The 19,634-nt window shown below is 37.0% G+C and overlaps 1 protein-coding gene across 1 annotated transcript in view; it reads right to left on the reverse strand.

Moving 5' to 3' along the window:
• Positions 1-1,853: 1,853 nt before the first annotated feature.
• The window catches only part of LANCL1 (LanC like glutathione S-transferase 1), a gene marked incomplete at its 3' end in the record, with an annotated part of 30,296 nt that continues 12,515 nt past the window's right edge, over positions 1,854-19,634 (reverse strand). The window contains exons 3-9 of the mRNA XM_084235965.1: positions 12,489-12,696; positions 8,291-8,426; positions 7,600-7,746; positions 5,136-5,318; positions 3,260-3,436; positions 2,756-2,828; positions 1,854-1,930 (exon numbers count right to left, since the gene is read on the reverse strand). Of these exons, the coding sequence (XP_084092091.1) occupies positions 1,854-1,930; positions 2,756-2,828; positions 3,260-3,436; positions 5,136-5,318; positions 7,600-7,746; positions 8,291-8,426; positions 12,489-12,696 (1,001 nt within the window). The remainder of the gene's footprint in view (positions 1,931-2,755; positions 2,829-3,259; positions 3,437-5,135; positions 5,319-7,599; positions 7,747-8,290; positions 8,427-12,488; positions 12,697-19,634) is intronic.

A 19,634-nucleotide genomic window follows, 5' to 3' on the forward strand; every position in this document is an offset into this window, starting at 1 on the left:
CTTCTGGCTAAGAGAAAGTGTGTTTGTTCTTTTCTCTTGGTTAGTAGCTATAAGTGCAGGTATAGTATAGTAAGACATTTAACTTAACCAAATGAGCTTCATCCTTTCAAGTTGGATACCCACCCAAAGGCAAATTAGCTTTACTGTCTGTCAGTGCCAGCGTTGCTGTTCTGAAACCTTCACAAGAAAAGCATAGCTTACCAGCAGCACTTCTAAAATCTGAAAGGCACAGGGTTGTCCCTGACTAGTGCAAGTCACAGAAAAGTAAGCTAATGCTGGGGATCGAGCAGTGGGATGTTGAGATCCTATATTGTCAGTAGCCTTTAAAGGTTCACACAATTTCCACAAACATTAGCTATTTTGGTTTTAAATGGAAAATAATAGGATATCATACCCAGGACCCAGTATACACTCTGTGGGATTTGGTTCAAAGTTTCAATAAAAACATGTTTCTGTGATGGAGAGAGCCATGGAACAGGCACTTTTAAAATTTTTAGACACTGTTTTTTTTTTTTTAAACTAGTGAAATGTTTTAAAATTAATCAGAAACATACAGAAGTGATGAAACAAAAGTGAAAAAGGCAGTAATGGAAGGAGGAGGAGTGGGAATTGGTAAGTGGGGATTTGCCCAGAATGTGAAGCATCAAGGATTCTTCATCTACCATATAAATGCTAATCCGGTGGGCTCAAAAAGTGATGAGTATTAAGCTTGGGGTATGCAAAGAGACTGGATCTATTTGTTCCAAGCAATATCACTGGATAATACCTCTTAAATAGCATTTCTATTAAAAGCTTTGTTTTTATTCAAGTTATTGGTTATATAGCACCCCTCCCCCCTTTAAACAGAAGTACTATACTATTTTACAAAAAAACCAATGGCTACATTGGTTGAAAGGAAGGAAAATATCTTATGGCTTTTAACAAATGGCCAGCACTAAACCACAGTCTTTGCAAAATAAGTAGAACACAAGCAAAAGTTTAGAAGTTCAGTAGACAGGGTGCACTCAAATCCTAGGTCATAATATATTCATACACAGAAAACTTCTTGATCATACTAAATCCAAAGAATAAACAAAATTAAATAGTTCCAAAATATACAAACTTATTTTAGAGAAAACAATAAACTGTTGTTAGCTTATCTTGAACTAATTTTTAAAGCATGACCACTACATTTTAGGAGTTTTTGATAAAAATGACGGCCTATAGAACTTGGATGCTTACTAACAAAAAGAAGCATATTTGAAAGCGCATATTATCTTTAGTTTAAATAAGCATTGTAAATTCTGAAAATGATATTCAGGTCCCAAGTCCAGTTTGCAACTCGTGGAATTTTTATACTGGACATATAGAGAGTAGTGATATTTTTGTCCCCTTTCATAATCAACCACTTAGTGAAAAGCAGTCATGAAAATGTCCTGTTAGAGGAATATGCTAGAAGAAGAGATGGAGGGCAATATCTAATTATAATCACACATCTATCTTTCTTTGCCTACATTTAGTTTTTTTCTGAACATTTGAAGAACAATATTAAGACAATTATATTCATAAGCTTAAATAAGAAAAATATTTCCTCCAAGTTCTAAAGTACTTTTTTATCTAAATCTACATATGCCCTCCAAATTCTGTACATATCACCGACCCTTTCTATAGGAAGAAGCCAATGTTAAGATAAGAGATTTCCTTGGATATTTTAAAGTAAAGGTAAATGTTGAAGGAACTGAACTAAAGATGAATTCTGAAAAAAATCAAGTACACAGTTTGCCTCTGGTTTTTTAAAAAGCAAGGACAGCATTAGTCCAGGTTTGATACACAGAAAGGGTCATGCAATGAGATGCAGGGGGTAGCCTTTCCTTTCAGAGTTCAAATGCAGGGAACTTGGCTTTTGTGGGTACTAGGAGGTCAGCCAGGAAATATATTGTTCCAGCCATTCCTAAAGGAAGAGAAAAGAAGCAAATATTATTATACCGAGTGAGCCTGCTTTATTTTAGCATCAACATGATGACATTAATGGCCGTGATTTAAGTAAGTGGGCATCTGCCTGTATATATGTTGCAGCTCAACGTTAAAGGAGATCATTAGAGAGGTGGTCAGTTCTTTCTCCAGGTGGCAGCGAGGAGAAAGAGTGGAGTCAGCCAAGTTGAAGGCACAGCCCTGCCTTTTACCATATGTGAGTGTGCTCCTTCACCATGGCCACAGGCCACTCACTACCTGAGCCTCAGTCTCTGCATTGGGGATATGAGGATAGTAACTGTTTGCTTTTGCTGAGATGACTTATGATCACATCTGCAAAATGCCCAGCAGGTGCCTGTCTTGACAAATGGTAGTCACCACTAGACTACGAGTACCAGTTTGTGGTCACTGTGTGAATTGATTTTTAATATTAACAAAACTCAAATTCAAATACATGAATTACCAAGCAGAAAGAAGATACTGATATTACAAAACAAATAAGTAATGTATGAAAAATACCTTCAGGGACGTCCCATGTGGCACAGGGGTTAGTCTCAGCACTATCAAGCTATTGCTGGCCACTGAGGCAAGAGTTGGATCCCTGGCCAGGGAGCTAAACCCATATGGCACAGGAGACCTCTCCTGTCTCACCCACTGCTCCCCTCAGCAGTGTGTTTCAGTAGATCTGACTGTTCTGCTCCCCAATCTGTCTCTGGTGAATCCTCTCTACCCCTGCACCTCGGGCCTACATGTACCCAGTTCTTGTATGCATAAATAAATAAAAATAAATCTTAAAAAAAAATACCTTCAAAGAGGGAGAAAGGGGTATCTGGTGTTCTGCATCCATGTTCTCCATAATCGAGGCACCACTCAGCAAACTGAAAGTTAGACCAAGTTCACTTACAATAATGATTTCTTCCAAGACCCACAGAAGTTGATAGACATTATCCCTAAGAATTACTCTGATTAAAAAAAATGAGTTAATGCAGAGATATGTGTGGTCTGAAAGAGAGTAAGAAGTAGTAAAGGATTTAATGAGCATTCTGAGCTGTGCATCTCTAAGGTTATCACAGAAGGAAGAAAGTTCTCTACATTTCCCTGTACCTCCCATAAATGCTGCTGAGTAGCATTATATCCTTTTAAAAGAAAGTTAATTCAGCTGAATGGCTTTGGAAGATCTTTTTTAAATAACTGTGCTTGTTTTATAGACTCATGGTTTAAAAACTAAATGAATGAAATCACATTAATTAGAGCCTTTTCCACAATCTTCTGGGAGGCAGTGCTTTCTTCTTGGTGGGTTTGACCCTACCTTACAGGCCCTGTACAGGTACTTCATATCACGTGTGAGGTTGTACAGTGCCAGGAAGGCGTAGGCATTCCCCGCAGCGCCGTGGCACAGCCCGTACCCCTTCCTCAGCAAACCGTACTGCCAGATCACATCAGCAGACTGATAGGCGTCGTTGAGATACTGTTCTTCTTTGAACACCTGCAGTCAGGGGACACTGTTTTATTATAAGGGATATAATATAAAAGAAACGTTGGTCAACATATCTTCTTGGTAAGTAAGGATGGGAGATGGAGAATGGAGGTGGGAGGTGGTTAGGCAAGAAAAGGCTAAGAGATTTAGAACCAGAGAAATGTGTTGTATTTAATGGGGCCAAATTAGAAAAACTCACTGGCTTTGCTCTTTTTGTTTTTAAGTAACTGGGCATGACCTTGCTTGCTCGGTTCAAGTTTTATGTGTTTGTGTGCTGTATTTTACTTGGAACTTATTATCGTTAGCCATTTTCCAAAGAGCATGTGTTACCTTCTTTGGTATCAATGTTTCCTTCACTATTAGGAAGTTTCTTTACAAGATAAAGAAGAAACTTATTAACATGCAAATTTATTATGAATGACTATGTCAAAAAATACAGATACCTTTACAGTGTTTTGCCATTTCCTACATGTTTATCAAAGACTTGAGAAATATTCTGAGTAGACATATTTGAAATCTCATTGCAAATTAAGTGCTCTTAAAAGTAAAAAAGGCAGTTTTAAAAGTTGTTCTTCCTTTATATCCAAGTTTCTGAAATGTAAAATGTGACATACTAATCGCTTATTTAGACTGTGAGATGCGAGCACCTATTTGTTGTCTGTATATTTGTAATTTGTAGATTTGGCACCAACAGGCAAAGATATCTTGGTATATTTGTTTCTTTCCCTCATAAAAACATTTTTTTTTCTTGATTATGGCTTTGCTAGTCAATGTTTTTAATAAGAGATATTTGCATTTTTGTTATGGAAAATATACATCACATGAAAGGTACCATTTTAAGTGTACAGTTCTGTGGCATTAATTATATCCACAATGTTGTATAATTACCACCGTTATTGCCAAAATCATTCCAAACAGAAATTCTGTGCCCCTGAAATGGTAATTCTCCAGCCTTTGCCTCCCTCCCTCTTGTGTCAGTCCCTTGGTAATTTCTGTTCTACTTTCTATCTCTAGAGGTTTGCCTATTCTAGAAATGTCACATTAACTTTCATGTCATACAAGTGGAATCATACAGTAGTTGTCCTTTGTCTGTGGCTTATTTCACTTAGCATAATATTTTGAAGGTTCAAGCAAGCTGTAGAATGGATGAGAAATCCATTCCTTTTTTATAGCAAAGTAATATTCCATTATATGCACATACCACATTTGTTTATCTAGTCATTTGTGGTTGGACACTGGACAATTTCCACATTCTGGGTATGCTGCTAGGAAACACTGGTATATGAGTATCTGTTTTAATAGTTTTTCATTCCTTTGGGTATATAACTAGATGTGGAACTGCTGGATCTTACCTCTATGTTTAATTTTTTGAGAAACTGCCAACTCTTCTACAGCAGATACAGCAATGTAAAAGGAAGATTCTATTTTGAATTGAGCTTCTGGAATGCTTATCTTGGCTCTACCACTAATGCTTTGCTCTTTATTCTGCCTATTGGTGAAGCAGTCTCCTGGTCTAAGGAATAGGGTCTTCTACGGTACACGGTGGATACTATGAGAAATGAATTATAATCCATTTGGCAAAGTGATCTTAGGTCCAAGAAGTGACTTATCTATTACTCATTTAAGGGCTATACATAAAGCTAATTTTAAATTATACAATTTTATGTCATTTTCCAAAGTATTTCTGAAATGAGAAAATTCACAGTACCTTATAGGCCTGGATGAGCATGTAGATTACCCCAGGGGAACCGTGGCACCAGTGGACTAGCAGATCTCGAGTATCATCCACACAAGGAGGGTAATTTCCAGAAGGAAACTTCAGCTGGCAAACATAGTCTATACTGGGCTTGACCAAACTATGTAACTTCATAGAGCTTACATGAAGACTGGGCTAAAAATGAGAAAGGTAGTACTTCTTTAGTACTTCTGAAGCAAACATACCTTCCTAAGTCATGAAATGAACCATAAGCCAGAAAGAAAATATGACCAAAAGGAACTTGAAGTTACTAAGAGGTTTTGGATTCCATCCAATATTTTCACATACTGAACAAACTAAAATGAGGCTATTAATTAATGCTTGGGACTTTAGGTATGTATTATTTTTCAATATTTATTATTATCCATATACAATGCTTAAGAATGTGAGTATAAGAGAAGTTCTAAAGTTTTAATACCTTCCGCATACTTTAAAGGATACAAAGAAATGTATTCTACAAACCAAGCAAACGTTATTACTTTAGAGAAGTGGTAGGTAAAACTTCCAACAGATGAGGATGCTCATGAGGTAAGTGAACTGGAATCTAGATCTTAATCTGCAGTGTGACTGTAGGTCAAGCCTTTCTGCAGATACCTTGGGATGCACACTTATACAGGACTGTTTTGATACAACAATTTATATATTTACAGGACACATAGACATATGCTCCATATTTTATTCAATTACTAGTTTTTCATTTTGTACCTACTCTTAATTCAATGCACTGCTCAGATCTTAAACAATAAATTCAAAGTGTTGTTTTTGCCAGGTACAGGTGGACACATGGGAGCGATGGGTGGGCAGAGTTGTGGAGCACAGGCAGGAAGTGGTGGTGTCAGGGAACTAACTAGTCAATAATGACCAATAAGGCTTTCAGATACTTAGTTCAGATACCTAGTTTCTGATACTTAGTTCAGAATGTGAACTAGGTTCTCTAGGAGACACACAGATTCCACTGTACCCAAAGAATACTATTCAAGTTCAGTTTACAATGTTAGGGTATAATGAGAGCATTCTCAAATCTGCAGGAATTATCTAATGTGGCCTATATAGATAATGTTTTGTTTTACGTTGATAACTAGGTACTTACTAGAAAGACTTTTAGTTTTAAAAATTAAATCGTTTTAAATATACAATAATCTACAAATGGAAAACTTAACACTTGGGTTTCCAGATTTCTTATTGCGTTAATAAAAGGAGGCAGAAAAGACACTTTCTTATGACTGCTCAAAGGAAGGTAAAAAGGCTGTCCAGTCACTAACATCTATGATTCTAACTCACCTTGAGACTTTGAAAAACAAGAATTCTCTTTTCCGAAAAACACTTAAGAACCTGTATTTATATCTAGATATAGACAGACAATAAGGAAATGTGTTTCACTTTTGAAAACCTCTAACGACAAAACTCTTCATTGAGAAGTGAAGAATAAATACCACACTTGGTCTCTTACTGTCAGTAAAACTCAGTGTGCGACTCTGTATTCAAAAGCAGTAATAACCTTGAGGATTTCAGCTGTGTTGTCACTGTTTAGTTATAGAGAGAGGAAAGGTCTGACATTGATTTTGCATTATTATAGCCAGCTACTCAACCAGCTAGTCGCACGTATATCCAAACACTCATATTGAACATATTAATAAAATGCTTTTCTTTATGCCACACTGCACTTTGGGAAGGTAAGGGGGGGGGCATCTTTGCTGCCATTAAAAATCAATTTGATTTTACCATGAATTCTTATTTTTATTCACAAGTGCCTCTTTCTCCTTAAAGGGAGCTAAATAAGCCTCTGGAAATGATCCTCTCCTGAGAAGTCCTCTTCTGACCTCTCTTCCAGGTTATGCTTGCTGCAGTAAATTCTATTTGTCCTTAGTCTATTCGACTTTGGCTGATGTTCCCCAGTAGTATTAGTTCCTAAGAACTGTTGGGCATAGCATATTCAACTATTTTTCAGTTAAGTTACACAAAATCCATTGAAAAGGCTCTTTAGCTTTATTCTCTAAGTAAGCCTTAGGCTACATATGCTCATTTGTTTTCTATTGATTTTGTTCTTACTTTTGGAATTTGTTTCAGTGGGTTGTGCCTTATAAGGTGGAATAATATTCTTTATTCAAGACATGTGCTTGAAGAGGAGAGCAGAAGGCACTTCATGGGGCAGTACAGGTCACAACACTTCAGTTTGCACAAGCAGCACACTGTAGGCGATAAAACATTATCTAAAAAACACAGTGCTTTTATATTTATACACTTTAAAATGCACCTTGACAAATATTATTCTTGTTTCTCTAGGCCAGGTATAAGGATCATGATGCAGTGGTCAACAAAACAAAAACAAAGAAATAGAGCTGAAGCACCTGTTCTCTCACCCAAGATTGCACAGTCAGGAAGTACATTTTATAGTCTCACCATCATCCCTTCTTACCTGCATCAAGAAGTAATAAATTCCTGCTAGGCCATGAGCAGCACCTACATAGTATTCTTGATACCACTCATACATCAGTGGAGTCTTTGATGTGAAGTTTCTTTTTCTAGCTAGATTTTCTCCAGAAGTTAAGACAGTTTCACAAATCTACAGGGAGAAAATTGGCAAAAAATAATGAGGGAATTAGAACACAGACCCTCCTAATGAAGATAAGGAACTTTTTGTGAAGAGGTACTGGGGAACGTAGTGAATGAGATACCATCTTAGCCATAGAAGGGCATGATTTAATTCTGTACTCAGGAAGAGGCACGCCTGTGTGTTGCCTAAAAGGGGGAAGGTACTGGGAGATCTTGAACACCTCACTAGCACCTACAAAAATTCACCTGTCAAAGGAAAGCATAAACTTCTTTAGGCACAAAAGAAGACATCTGTATCTGGGAAATGAAATCTGACTTGCAATATCTCTGAAAGGGTCTCTCGACTCTCAAATGGAGCAGGCTGCCTTTCTTACACTGAGTCACTTCCTACTTACTGAGTTTCCAACAGCACTCATTTTGAAGTTACTGGTTCTCTGCCTGATCCTCAGAGGTCAAGATACACCTTCCTTCTACTTGGGATATACTAATTAGAGAAACAAACCAACAGTTTAGGCACATAATAAGTGGGATTCTAAAAAGACTTCAAAAAGTACCTCCTGAATATGGTGTTGAGGGATCTTTTCCTCCCCAAAGTTCTTATTCACATATAGCAGAGCATAGATGTAGCCCATCCGTCCATACAGCATTTCATTTGGAGCATGGGGATCAATCTTTTTTAGGTGCATCAGTCTAGGAATAAAAACGCATGAACAGGATCAGGTAGTGTTAGACACTTAAAACATTTAAAAATGTATAAATACAAATATATGTTAAATTATTATATACTTTATAAAATACATTTTAATATAATTATACAAATGTTGAAATATATTTATAGCTTATAAATTATTCCATATTAGTCTATATTCGGTGGACAGGACTAGATCACAATGGTAGTCAGGGTTCAAAGATCAACTAAACTCAGAGAATGAAAAGTCAAGAAAATCGAAGGACCTCATACAAGTGTATGGCTGAGTCTTCGAGTTCCTCAGGGAGACAAGCCCTAAAACTGCTAGAATTTTAGCAGTTGGGGTCTGAGAATCCAAGAACAGCTGGCTTTTGTAGCATTCAATCTAAGAATGGATGAATTCAACATTATTTTTATAAAATGAAATGCTTACAGGATGTCATACATTTTTCCTCCAAATATATTAGTAAAATGTTTTATTTTTAAGTTGTTCTATATAAATTCTAACCTCTGATATATGAAGCATAAGTATACATAAAAAAGGAAACAAAAGAATATGTCAATTCAGGGAATAATTTAATGAAACACAGGCTAGTAGAACAACATACTCCATGGCCAAACTCATGTTACACTGAACCCCCTGTTGTTACAGTTGCCCATGATACTGTTAAGAAAATAGCACTGTACATGAAAATGATTAGGGGAGGAGATTTTGCTTATAAATGCTTAAACAACAGGAGTATGGATAATCCCTTTTTTCAATACAAATAATCATATCTTTAAAAGTCTAGCTGTTCTATAACATGTATTAACCTTAGGATATTATGCTAAATGATACAAGGCAGTCAGAAAAAAAATGATTTTGTATAATTCCACATATATGAGATAATTAGAGTAGTCAAAAATCAGAGAAATGGAAAATATCTGGTGATTGACAGGGTCTGGATGCTTGGGAAATGGAGGGTCATTGTTCAATGGGTACAGAGTTTCAGGGTTCAAAAAAGAGCTATAGAGATGGATGGTGATGGTGATTATAAAACATTAAGAATGTATTTAATACCACCAGACTATACACTTAAAAATGGCTAATATGGTAAATTGTGTTATGTGTAGTTTAACAAAATATAAATAATTAAATAAAACAGCACCAAGTGTAAATTCTAGAAGTGAAAAATGTAAAGTTTAAACTAAGTTGCTGGATGGGCTTAACAGCAGAATGAATGTAACAGAGGAAAGACAGCGTATCTGAAAACAGATCAATACTATTCAATCTTAAGGACAGAAACAAACAAAAAGACTGAAAAAAAACCAAAAACAAACCAGTCTTAGAAACGGGTAGAACACTTATCAAAAGACCCAACATAGGTGTAATTGGAATACTAGAAAAAGAGAGAGGCTGGGTCAGAAAAAATATTTGAAAAAATATTCTAGGTCTTGCTAGGGGTCTGGATTACCATGGCATATGCATTTGTCAAAATTCAACAAGCATTTAAAACTTGGCAGCTTACTGTGTGTAAAGTTTACATGTAAAGAGAAAACTGTGAACAGATATTGAACTCTAGTGTGCAATTTGCTAAAAAAAAAAAAAATGCACCCCACTTCTATGCATAAATAAACCTTTAAAATTTTTTTTTTTTAAATTTTATCACATTCATCTATCCATTCCTCTATCCTTTTTTTTTTTTTTAGAACCAGGGTGCAGGCCAGAGCTGAGGGAGCCGGGGAGGGGATTCACCAGAGACAGAGTGGGGAACAGAACAGGCAGACTGACTGAAATAGGCTGCTGAGGGGAGCAGCGGACAAGATAGGAGAGGTCTGCTGCGCTATATGGGTTAGCTCCCTGTCTGGGACTGAACTCAGGCCATGGCAGTTAGAGCACTGAGATTTAACCCCTAGACCACAGGGAGGCCCTAAAGTAATTTTAATGGTAGAATCTATGTGACAGTTCTAAAGGGATTCACCATTCTATCAACTATTCTATATTTTTGAAATTCTTTATAGTAAAATTTTGAGTGGTAAAAAGTTAAAGTTAATAGAATTTTAGTCCAAAAGCTTGCTGATGAACTAGTACATGATTCAGTAATCCCACTACGTATATGGAAATACTAATTTAAAAAGACATCTGTAACTTATGCTCCTCGCAGCTCCGTATGCAATAACTAACATATGGAAACAACCCAATTGCCTAATGAGGGATGACTGGATAAAGAAGATATGTTATGTGTGTACACATATACATATAGGTATATTATCTATTATGTCTCTCTATATATATACACATACACACAATGGAATAATACATCTATCTATCATCAATCTGTATACACATATACACACACAATGGAATAATACTCAGCCATTAAAAAAAAAGATGAACGTCTGCCATTTGGGACAACAAAGATGGACTGTGGGGATTATGCTAAGTGAAGTAAGTCAGAAGGACAAAGACAAATACCTTATTCTTTCACTTATTGATATTTATGGAATATAAAGACAAAATAAACAAACAAAAACAAATCCTTATCCTTCAACTCTGATTACAGAATGGTGGTTATCAGCGGGGAAAGTTGGGGCTAGAGAGGATGATGGGTGGGTGGTACCCAGACTGGTGCTAAGCATGGTGTGGTATATATATACTTGCTGAGGTGAGAAACTAATACACACTCTACAGTGCTGTAAATGAATGTTACCTTTTCAATGGTAACAGTTATTTTATAATGGTAAAATAACTGCCAAAACTTGGGAACAATGAAGGTGTCCTTCAATAGGTGACTAGATAAATATACTGTGATACATCCAGACAATGAAATATTACTAGCACTAAAGAGAAATGAACTATCAAGCCATAAAAAGACATGGAGGAATCTTAAACGAATATATACTTAAGTCACAGATGCCAATCTGAAAAAACTACATTTTGTATAATTATAACTAAATGACCTGCAAAAGGCAAACTATGGAGATAGTAAAAAGATCAGTGGTTACCAGAGGCTAGGGAGGAGGGAAGAAAGGTTAATAGGAAGAGCAGGGAGGATATTTAGGGTAGTGAACTACTCTGTACAATGCTATAATAATGTATACATGTCAACATACATTTCCCAAACCCACAGAATGTACAACACCAAGAGTGAACCCTAATGTACAGTGTGGACCTTGGGTGATGACAGGTTCCTTGATTGTAACAAGTGAACCTTTCTGGTTGGAGAGAATTGACAATGCAGGAGGCGATGCATTTGTGGGGCAGGGGTACCGGGGAAATTTATGTGACTTCCTTTTAATTATTTTGTGAACTAAAAACTGCTCTAAAAAGTAAAGTTTATTAACAATAAAACAAAACAAAACACCCTTATTGGAACTGCAACTCTCGGTGTGTTAACATGGCATGGAGAGCTGTGTGGCTGTCAGATGTCTTAGGAGATTTCTGAAAGTGTTCAATAAACGCTCGTAAGGCAATGGTTATAGTTGACTCATATGTAAGTACAGTAATTCTTTATCACTCACAAGCTTCTAGTGGGTTGCCTTGATTTATATGAAAAATAAAGATTTGGCTTTCTTTTATTTTTTTAAACATCCTTGTTTATTCACAATATAGGATTTCTCCCCCTAGATGTGGTCACCATAGTTTTCCTACCACCAAAGTGCCCACAGTCCTCTGCCACACCCCTTTGGATTTCTGTCACTTGCCCCTAAGAAACAGTTTTGAATGTTTGTGCTGCCTTAGGAAGCCCCTCCCAGACCACAGCAGGAAGTGAACAGCATTTCTTCAAATTACTGGTCCTGGAGAGCACCTTGGGTCAGCACTCACATAATTAGGCTTTGACCTCATTTATATTATTCAACTGATGCTTGATCTGGAACTTGTCAGTGTCATCATATTTTGCAATTAAAAAGGGATTATTATGGCTGTTCCTTAGCTACACTCTGGAATAATAACTGATCACATGACAGAGTAGTCAGTTGTATTGCTGTGAGAAAAGTAAATTCACTCAAATGTTCTTTTGCTAATATATACAGAATTAATGCATAATAATATCTAAATAATTCTCAAAAAGACATTTGCTTACCGGGTTATGCAATCTTCTGCCTGCCTCTCATTGTTCATTTTGTGATATACCACAGCAGACACTGCCAGGGGGCCTGCATCCCCACAAAGGAAGGTGATGGAACGCTTGGACAAGTAGTTCAGACTTTGCTTTACATAGCCATGTGCCTTCTGTAGGTAGGCAGGATCCCCGAACACATCATAGAGATGTAAGTAAAGCACAGCAATGCCTGAAAAAGCAAAGAGGAAATGAAGAAAGTTAACAATATTATCTGATGTGTTGCCCACTCTGCAGTGTTGATTTTTGATAAGCTATAGCAAATATGAAAAGTGCCTGGAAGCTTGGAAAACATTAGTTCTAGACTCAATTCTATTACTAAGGGGTTCTAAGAACCATTGTTTTTACATTCCTCTTCATAATAATTCTAATAAGAACTTTAAGAATGTTAAATCCTAGCTTATTATTAATTTTTGCTGCACAATGGCTATTCTATTATGTATTCTTCTCAGTGGTTAAATGATAGGTCATCAAACTATGGTTCCAAATAAATAGCCCTCTATTTAACAAATAATAATTTATTTAATAACAGACAAAAATGTTTATCAGTCCTTGTGAGCTAAAGGAAATCAAAGATTAGGGAATTAAAAAAAAATACTCTCAATTTCTCTCTACACAGAAGATTATTTTTTGTGGGAAGAGGCCGGGAGAGTAACAAAAACCCCTGCCACAGTATTGTTCCAGGCAGGGATTATAAGAAGACAATTGTGTTGGCTGAGACTTGAAAAATACATTAAATTCCTGTTTGTTTTTTTCTTCTGTCAATTGCCAGGCCATTTTGGGAACTAGACTATAAACACTGCCAGTGATTTTTTGCTTGGGGCCTTACTTGATTTGCTTCTTGTCCTATTCTTGAAGGCTGCAATATGTAATTGAGGCGTTGTCTGCATGTCCTATTCTAAATGCCTGTCACAGTAGATGGAGCCTTCCCTCTGAAGCCCTGACTGGTCTCAGGGCATACTCAAAGATGTGGAGGAGGGACCCTGCCTGCCTACCGCATTTTCAGAGACTCATTTCTCCCCTTGAAGTACATTTTCCATCTCATTTACCATTTTTAGAAGATACAGATTCTGTTTAAATCTAAATTAATAGAGCCAATCTCTTCATGGATTTCAATGCAGTATAAATGCAGACTGCAAAATTACTTTTCACTGTAGTGAGGACAATTTTAAATTTAGATAGTTTTTTTCATTTTGCATGGGTAATCTCTAAAGTTTTGTGCTATAGACAATTCAATTTCACATGTATATTAAGACTAAATTTTCATTTCCTGCCAAACTTAATAATCTTGTCTGCTCTTTCAAAGTAGCGTGCTGTTAGTAATTCCACAAGCTGATGATCAAATGTACCAATGCTTAAGGTTTGTAGACATAAGTGTACAAAACCACGTATGTGGGTAAGGAAAAAAAAAAACCTTCTTTTCACAAATGATCAATGTCAAGAGCTGCTTCTAGAATTAGGTCTTTAATAGGCTTCATTTCCATCCATACTGGCATCTGAAGTCAATCTATTTAAATTGTTATCCTTTCATTTTGCTCTGCTATTCCCATCGCTGTCTGAACACCCCTAATTAAGTTATATAAGCACCAAAGCCAGATAATGACATGACTGAGAGCTGAGAAAATGAAATGAGATTAAAAACAAGTCCAATGATTGTTTTCCTTTTCAGACCTTTGTCTCTCATTATCAACAACTCTTCTTTGCTAAATATTTTAACAAACAAAACCCATTAAGGTTTGCAATTGTTAAGGCTTGATACATTTCTCATGAAAACAGAGAGGTCTCCTGATATTTCATTCAGATGAATTATTTTGTTTCTTCTTGATCAGCAGAGCCACACAGCTTCTGGGCTTCCACAATCTCAGGTTCTATTTCTCTCCTCATACAGGGGCTAAGAGGTGTCTGCATATTTTTATTAACCAACCTTCCACGGCTTGTGGTTTGAGGTGTATACCTTCCCTGTCATGAAACTCCCATAATGAAAAGGAGTGCTGCTGCCAATTAAGAAAATTTTCCTGGACAAGCTTATTATAAATCCATCTATGTCAGGAAAATAAGACAAAATACCTAAGTCAAAGACATTTAATGTCTCATCAATATTTTAAACGCCAGGTGCCCTAATTTAATAAGAGGATAAAACAGGGCAATTAGGTTTGGTCTAATATCTTGAACCTGATCTTATGGTCTTCCAACCTTTGACAATATTCATGCATATAAGATCACCTTTGCAGAAATACCAAAGACTCAGAGATGACTGTCAAAGTGGGAAATAAATAGACAACCTCAAGGGCTTCGCAGGGAAAACCCATCCAGTTCTCACATGTAATCCTCATCTATTTATGCTTTAGAAAACTTTCAAATGCAATTTTTATCAAAATATGTTCTTATGAAAAAAGTCAAACAGCATTTCAAGGTATACAATGCAAAACATCACTGCCCTGCTTCACTCTATCCATGTGTCCCAGAGGCAATTACTTTCAAGAATTTTAGCTATTTTCTTTAGCATTTGCCACCCCCATGCCACAAAGACACTGGGAACTACAAATCCCAGGATCCCCAAATGGAAGTTGCGTGGACCTAAGGGCAGAGTTTAGTAGCCATTTTCTCTGTTTGTAAATAAAACCAGCCATCTTAGTGGGGCCGGGGCTCTTGGCCAGGCAGGTTTGGTCTCAGTGGGTCATTTGGGATTCCAGGTCGGTGGAACAGGTAGGACACATTTAAGAATTTATCTTCCTCGTTTCTCCCTGAGTTGTACATTTCCTCATTCCCCTTTCCTCGTAAATAAACCTTTGGTTAATCTTTTGTGTGTGCCTGCAGCATAAGTCCCTTTTAAGCACGCGGGTGAGGACCCACAGTCAGGCAACCTGTTTTAGAGCAGGGTTACCCTGTAACATTTCCAGCAATATGCTTATGTGCTATGTGTTGGTTTTCTGCATCAGACATTTTTGACTTACATTCTACCCTGGATGATGAAGATTTAGCTTTGTGATAGACCACTAGGTGACGCTCCAAATGTATCTCCTTTTCCCAACAACAATGCACTGCATATGTTAGGCACGTGACTTCCCAGAAGTCTCCTTTGCAGCTGGGTAAGGTCATGTGACTAAGTTCTGAAGAATGGGACACAGTCAGGGGCAATGTTGCAAAATGTACTCAAAGAGAAGGCACTTGCCATTTATTTCCCTTTCCACTTTCCTTCTAGCTAGAATGCAGATATGGGGTGAGCCGCAACATTCATCTGTGATGAGGTTGGTAAAGCAACAAGAGCAAAGAAGCGTAGATTCTAGAGGACTCTGAAACTACCACAGCAGTTTCTGTATTGTCTACTTATACAAGAGAAATTATGTCTTGTTAAACCACTGTTATTTTAGCATTTGGCTGGTAAAAAGATCTTCAAAGCTGGAGAAGAAGCTGGCTCACATAGGGTCTCATAAATCAGTTCAGGATTTTGAATTTTACTTGAAAAACATCATTTTAAACATGGGAAGACCATAATTAGATTAGAGCTTTAAAAAGTTCACTATAATTGCACTGTTTTGTGGAACTATGGGTGTAGGATGTTTACAGGGATGTTTCAAGAATACAGGAGACAAGGTTGTCTGCTGTACAGATGAAGCCAGACTCAACTGGAAAGACATCTCCCTGGAGGGTAAAAGTCAACAGAACCTGGTAGAGAATGGCTGAGAAAGTTATATCAAGATAATTCCCAGATGTCTAGCTTCAACAGCTTGATAATAATGGTGCCATCTAGAGAGGGCAACATTTCCAGGAGATGGCCAGATCTGGGAGGGAAGATTACAGTTGTATTCACTTATAAATTTATCTTCAAATATGATTCTCTTCTCTAAAGAACAGTTAATATGAGAAAGGACAATGGTTTCTAAGATAATAACCATCAAAACTGGTCACAAGGTTTAACACAGGATGATATATGGAGTTTAATTGTTTTAACATTTTCTTTTCATCACAGAATATACTACTTAAGAGTATTCTTGGGTTTAAATAGCAAATAAATTTTTCTTCAATACTGTTAGCAAAGCAAAAAAATAGAATGGAGGTTTCTTTTATTATTTCATCTTTTCTCTCAGACAAGAATTGAATGAGGTTAAAATTGTAATTGCAATTAAATATAAGTCTGACTCAAACTGCTTTAGATTTTAGAATTATTTTTTTAAATCCTTTCCTACTTTGTACAAACCTGAATTTTCATTGATATAAAATTTAAGTTAATTTTTCTCCAATTTCTTATTTGGCATACTCTATGATTACTATCATGAAAGCTATAAAACTAATGTTTTTTTTTGATCTGAATATTACTACCATGTTAGATTTACATAGACAGTAAGAGTATCATACCAAGAATGACACACTTTGCCTTGGAAGTGCTACTATCACTTCCACCCTTGGTCCCTGGATCATCATAGGTAAACTCACCTAGCCACCATGAATTTGAGAGGTCTAATATTTCCAGGAGCTGAGGAGAAGAATACCAGACATGGGCGGGCACTAGATGTGTCTAACATGGAGCATGGCGGGAGGAGGCATAGAAGGAGCCCAATCTTGGATTGGTCAGGAATGAGGTGTTCATTAGAAGCCCAAGTGGAGAGGACAAGTAGCAGTTGGCTATGTGGGTCTGGAATTTGGGGAAGAGGAGTTGGACAACTGTTCTCCACATGTGGGGAATATGTTAACAAAATAGTCAGTGATTCCCTTATGCATTTCAGGAGCAACTGGGCTAAGGAGATTAATCAATCCAATAAACTGACAATTGTTTTTAATTAAAAAAAGAAAGGGGGGGGGAATTGACTTTTCTCTCCTTTTCTGAGAGGCCAGAAGAAACCCAGACATACACAAGCTTAATTTTACAACTCTAGAAATCTGTTTGGTTGCTCAAGACTACAGTTTTCAGTACAGCAGCCTCTAACCGTGTCTATAAAAACTTAATTAAAATTAAAATAATTTAAAAATTCAGCTTCTCAGTCACATTCATATTTCAAATGCTCAACAGTCATTGTGGCTGGTGGTTGCCATAATACACAGCAAAGTAACACTTGCATCACTGCAGAAATTCTAAGAATATCACTGCTTTGAATGGCAGGAACAGATGTTGTTCTGTATTAAGTTCAGAAAGTCGGCACTGCCTCACAAGTCATCCTTGCAATCTCCTGGTTGTGAAATGTTGACTAATTTACTTGAAAGACAAAAAATACACCTAGAGGCCCAAATAAAACTTTGGTCTAACAGGAATCTATCTTGGTTTTCAGTATAGAAGCTCTGAACTAGATTTTTCTATTGTTTCCCTCTGTAGCTACTACTCTGGAAAGGGAGGGTAAATTGTTTAGGGACACTTCTAAATCTGCAATTTCCTTACTCAGCTACTTATCCCCAGTAGTAGTACTATAAATATTGCCAGCTGTTGAGAAGTAATTAATACTAAGTCTTTGAATTTCCGAGGGATCATTAGTTCCTATTCATCTTGACCAATCAAGACTTTGATGTGTCTCAAATGTATATGAAGATGATAAAAATCTCTACAGATGTATGAACCTTTCAAAACACTCCTCTGTAATTCTTCATTTTAGAAATTACTCCTTATTACTTATTTTATTTTATATACAATGATTCTACAGTGATGTAAAACCCTCTGCTGTAGTACTTCAGCACTGCAAGATATTTCCATGTAGGCTAGGGGCTTAAAGACGCCTTTCTCTGCTTGGATAAATAATGTTCAGAGCATAAGAACTGCTAGAGTCACAAGAAGTACTCAGGCAACACCCAAGAATCAGTCTCAATAGTTCTGAGTGCTATGAAGACAGGAACTTTAAAGGAATGGTGTGTGCTGTTGAATCTATTTCAAATAAACACTTCCCTAGTTGAAACTTTTTTTTTAAAGATTTATTTTTTTATTTATATAAGAGCTGGGGTACAGGTCACAGGTGTGGGAGGGTGAGAGGATTCACCAGAGATAGAGTGGGGAGCAGAACAGGCAGATGGACGAAGACACTGCTGAGGGTAGCAGCGGGCAAGGCAGGAGAGGTCTGCTGTGCCATGTGGGAATCTCCCTGGCCAGCTGGGATTCGAACCCATGCTGCAGAGGCTGTGGACAGCTTCATAGCGCTGCACTCAACCTGCTGCACCACTGGGGAGGCCCTGCTGAAACTTTAAAAGCTCATCAATTATTACCTTTCCTTTTAGATTTATAAAAATAGAGGAAGCATAAGCTTTCTCTGATAAATCTCAGAGTAAAACTTGTCTTTCTAAATCAGGCTGGTACTTCCTGTTGTTTTACAACCATTTCTACATTTCGTAGGTATTTGTGTGCATTTCCATTTCTTCAACAAAATTTGTTGTCTTTAGGGCAGGATTTCCATTCATAGTTATAGTAGTTATTGTGGGTAGTGCTCTCCACAAAGTTTGTCCATAATCCAGGCACTGACTAGCAATTCTGAACAGTCATCAGAATAAAGCTAAGCATCATGAGCTACAGGCTTTTCAAATACTGCAGTACTTTTATTTTTTATTGAGCTAATACTGGTTTACAACATGTGATTTAGGGGCACAGGATCACACCTCCTCAGATGCATGTCCCCACAGCATACCCACCACCAAGGCACTTATCATCCTCCACCATAGTCCATTGTACCTTCTCTCCAATTCTTGTAGCCTTGATCCGCAGTCAGTTTTCTAGGGTTTGTTATTGGTTTAGTTCTACCTGGCACTTTGTTTTGTTTCTCTATATTTCACATACAAGGGAACTCATCCTGTCAAATGCTCTAGTAATTTTAATACAATTTACCTGGGGAAGAAAGCAATGATTCTACACCCTTAATTTAAAAATATTGTCCTAAGCAAAATAAAGGTGGCAAATAAGCACTCTGAAGATGTCTTCTTTTCCTCTTTGTTCTTTTCAGAGCTGACTACCAATAGAACAAGAGATTTCATATTTTCACCCCCTTCCCTGAGTGCCCAGCAGTGCACTATTTCTTCAACTGTCAATAGGAAGCACTCCTAGTTTTTTACTGAGACTTCCACAACAGGTGACAAATCCTTGAGCAGAGTAGCTGTTAAGAGCATGGGCTCTGTTTCACTGCTGAAAATGAAGTCTGACTC

Source organism: Talpa europaea (genome assembly GCF_964194135.1).
Source record: "Talpa europaea genome assembly, chromosome: 1".
Classification (NCBI taxonomy): domain Eukaryota; kingdom Metazoa; phylum Chordata; class Mammalia; order Eulipotyphla; family Talpidae; genus Talpa; species Talpa europaea.